The following is a 1,335-nucleotide window of genomic DNA, read 5'->3' as shown; positions in this document are numbered from 1 at the left end:
GGGGACAGGAAGGGTAGTGGTGAGGCAACGCCGGTTGTGGAGCAAGACCCCCCTCGGGAGGTGTGGTGAGCTGAGTACGGTCTCAGCCCGGTTCAGTCTCAGCCCGGTGCGGTCTCAGCCCGTTGTAGGGGCAGCCAAGCCCCCTTTTGCCATCTGTCCGTGTGCCTTGGCACCCGATGAATCCCATGGGAAAGCGGGCAGGGGCAGAACCGGCCCTGAGCAAACACCCTGGGCAAACACAGGCCGCGGGCAGGATCCCGGCAGCGGGCGGGGCTGGCCCTGGCACGGAGCCGGCAGCGGCAGGAGCGGCACCGTGTCCCTCAGCCTGGCCTGGGCACTGCCCATCCCCTTCCCTCGACCCCCTCGGCATCATCCCACCCCTTTGTCCTCGCTGGGGGTCTTTGGGGTGGGTGTGTGGGTGCGCGCTGAGCTTCCCCCCCTTCTCCTCGCAGCGGGATGATCGCGGGGGATCATCCCCCGCGGCCCCGAGGTCCCTCTCCAGATGTTGGCATCGCTGGTGCATGCCCGGCACGCTGAGCCCCCCCGGCACGCTGAGCCCCCCGATCCTCAGCGCCCACCTAAGCCAGGGCCCCGGGGTGTCCCCGGGGTGTCCCCCCACCCCGCCATGGCGCTGGAGGTGGGGGTCGAGGCGCTGCTGGACCTGAGCTTCCTGACGGAGGAGGAGCGATGTGCCATCGCAGAGGTGCTGCGCCGCGACTGGCAGCTCCGCCGGCGCGAGGAGGGGCGCATCAGGTGGGCTGGGGGTCCCCTGCTCGGCGTCACCCTTGGGGACAGCGTGGACCACCCCCAGGAGTAGCCAGTGTGGGGTCTATCAGCTTTAGGGACAGCTGCTCCTCCCAGCTCCAGACCCATCAACCTTGGGGACAGCACGAATCCCCCAAAAGCAGCCACCTTGGGGTCTGTCACACTTGGGGACAGCAGGAACCCCCCCAGAGCAGCCACTTTGGGGTCCATCAAAGGTGGGGACAGCACAGCCCCCCCAAAAGCAGGCACTCTGGGGTCTGCCACCCTTGGGGACAGAGCAGTCCCCTTTTCCCCGGTGATGGGGTCACCCACGGAACCCAGCCAGGGTTAAGCCCCACGGTGGGTCACACCAGCCCTGGGGGTCCCAAACCCCCCGGGAGACAGTGGCCAGTGGCTCCCTTGGTTGGGATGGGCCCTGGGGACGGTGGTGTGTGGGGGCTGATGGCAGTGCCAGGGCAGGGGTCCCAACGCCAACCCTCCCTCCACCAGCAAGCTCCGCAAGTCGGTGTCGGACCCGGCGCGGCTGCGRGTGCTCACCGGGGACTGGTTCTGCGACGCCCGCGCCCAGCG

General features: G+C 69.0%; 1 protein-coding gene across 1 annotated transcript in view; it reads left to right on the top strand.

Moving 5' to 3' along the window:
• Nucleotides 1-502: 502 nt before the first annotated feature.
• SYTL1 (synaptotagmin like 1) overlaps nucleotides 503-1,335 on the top strand; it is a 4,674-nt gene continuing 3,841 nt past the window's right edge. Inside the window, exons 1-2 of the mRNA XM_029963026.1 lie at nucleotides 503-753; nucleotides 1,255-1,332. Coding sequence (XP_029818886.1) covers nucleotides 503-753; nucleotides 1,255-1,332 — 329 coding nt within the window. The remainder of the gene's footprint in view (nucleotides 754-1,254; nucleotides 1,333-1,335) is intronic.

The sequence above is a fragment of the Manacus vitellinus genome, unplaced genomic scaffold (assembly GCF_001715985.3).
Source record: "Manacus vitellinus isolate BGI_N305 unplaced genomic scaffold, ASM171598v3 scaffold_52_pilon, whole genome shotgun sequence".
Lineage (NCBI taxonomy): Eukaryota > Metazoa > Chordata > Aves > Passeriformes > Pipridae > Manacus > Manacus vitellinus.
Note: the sequence above shows the minus strand (reverse complement) of the source record. Positions and strands in the feature narration are given on the sequence as shown.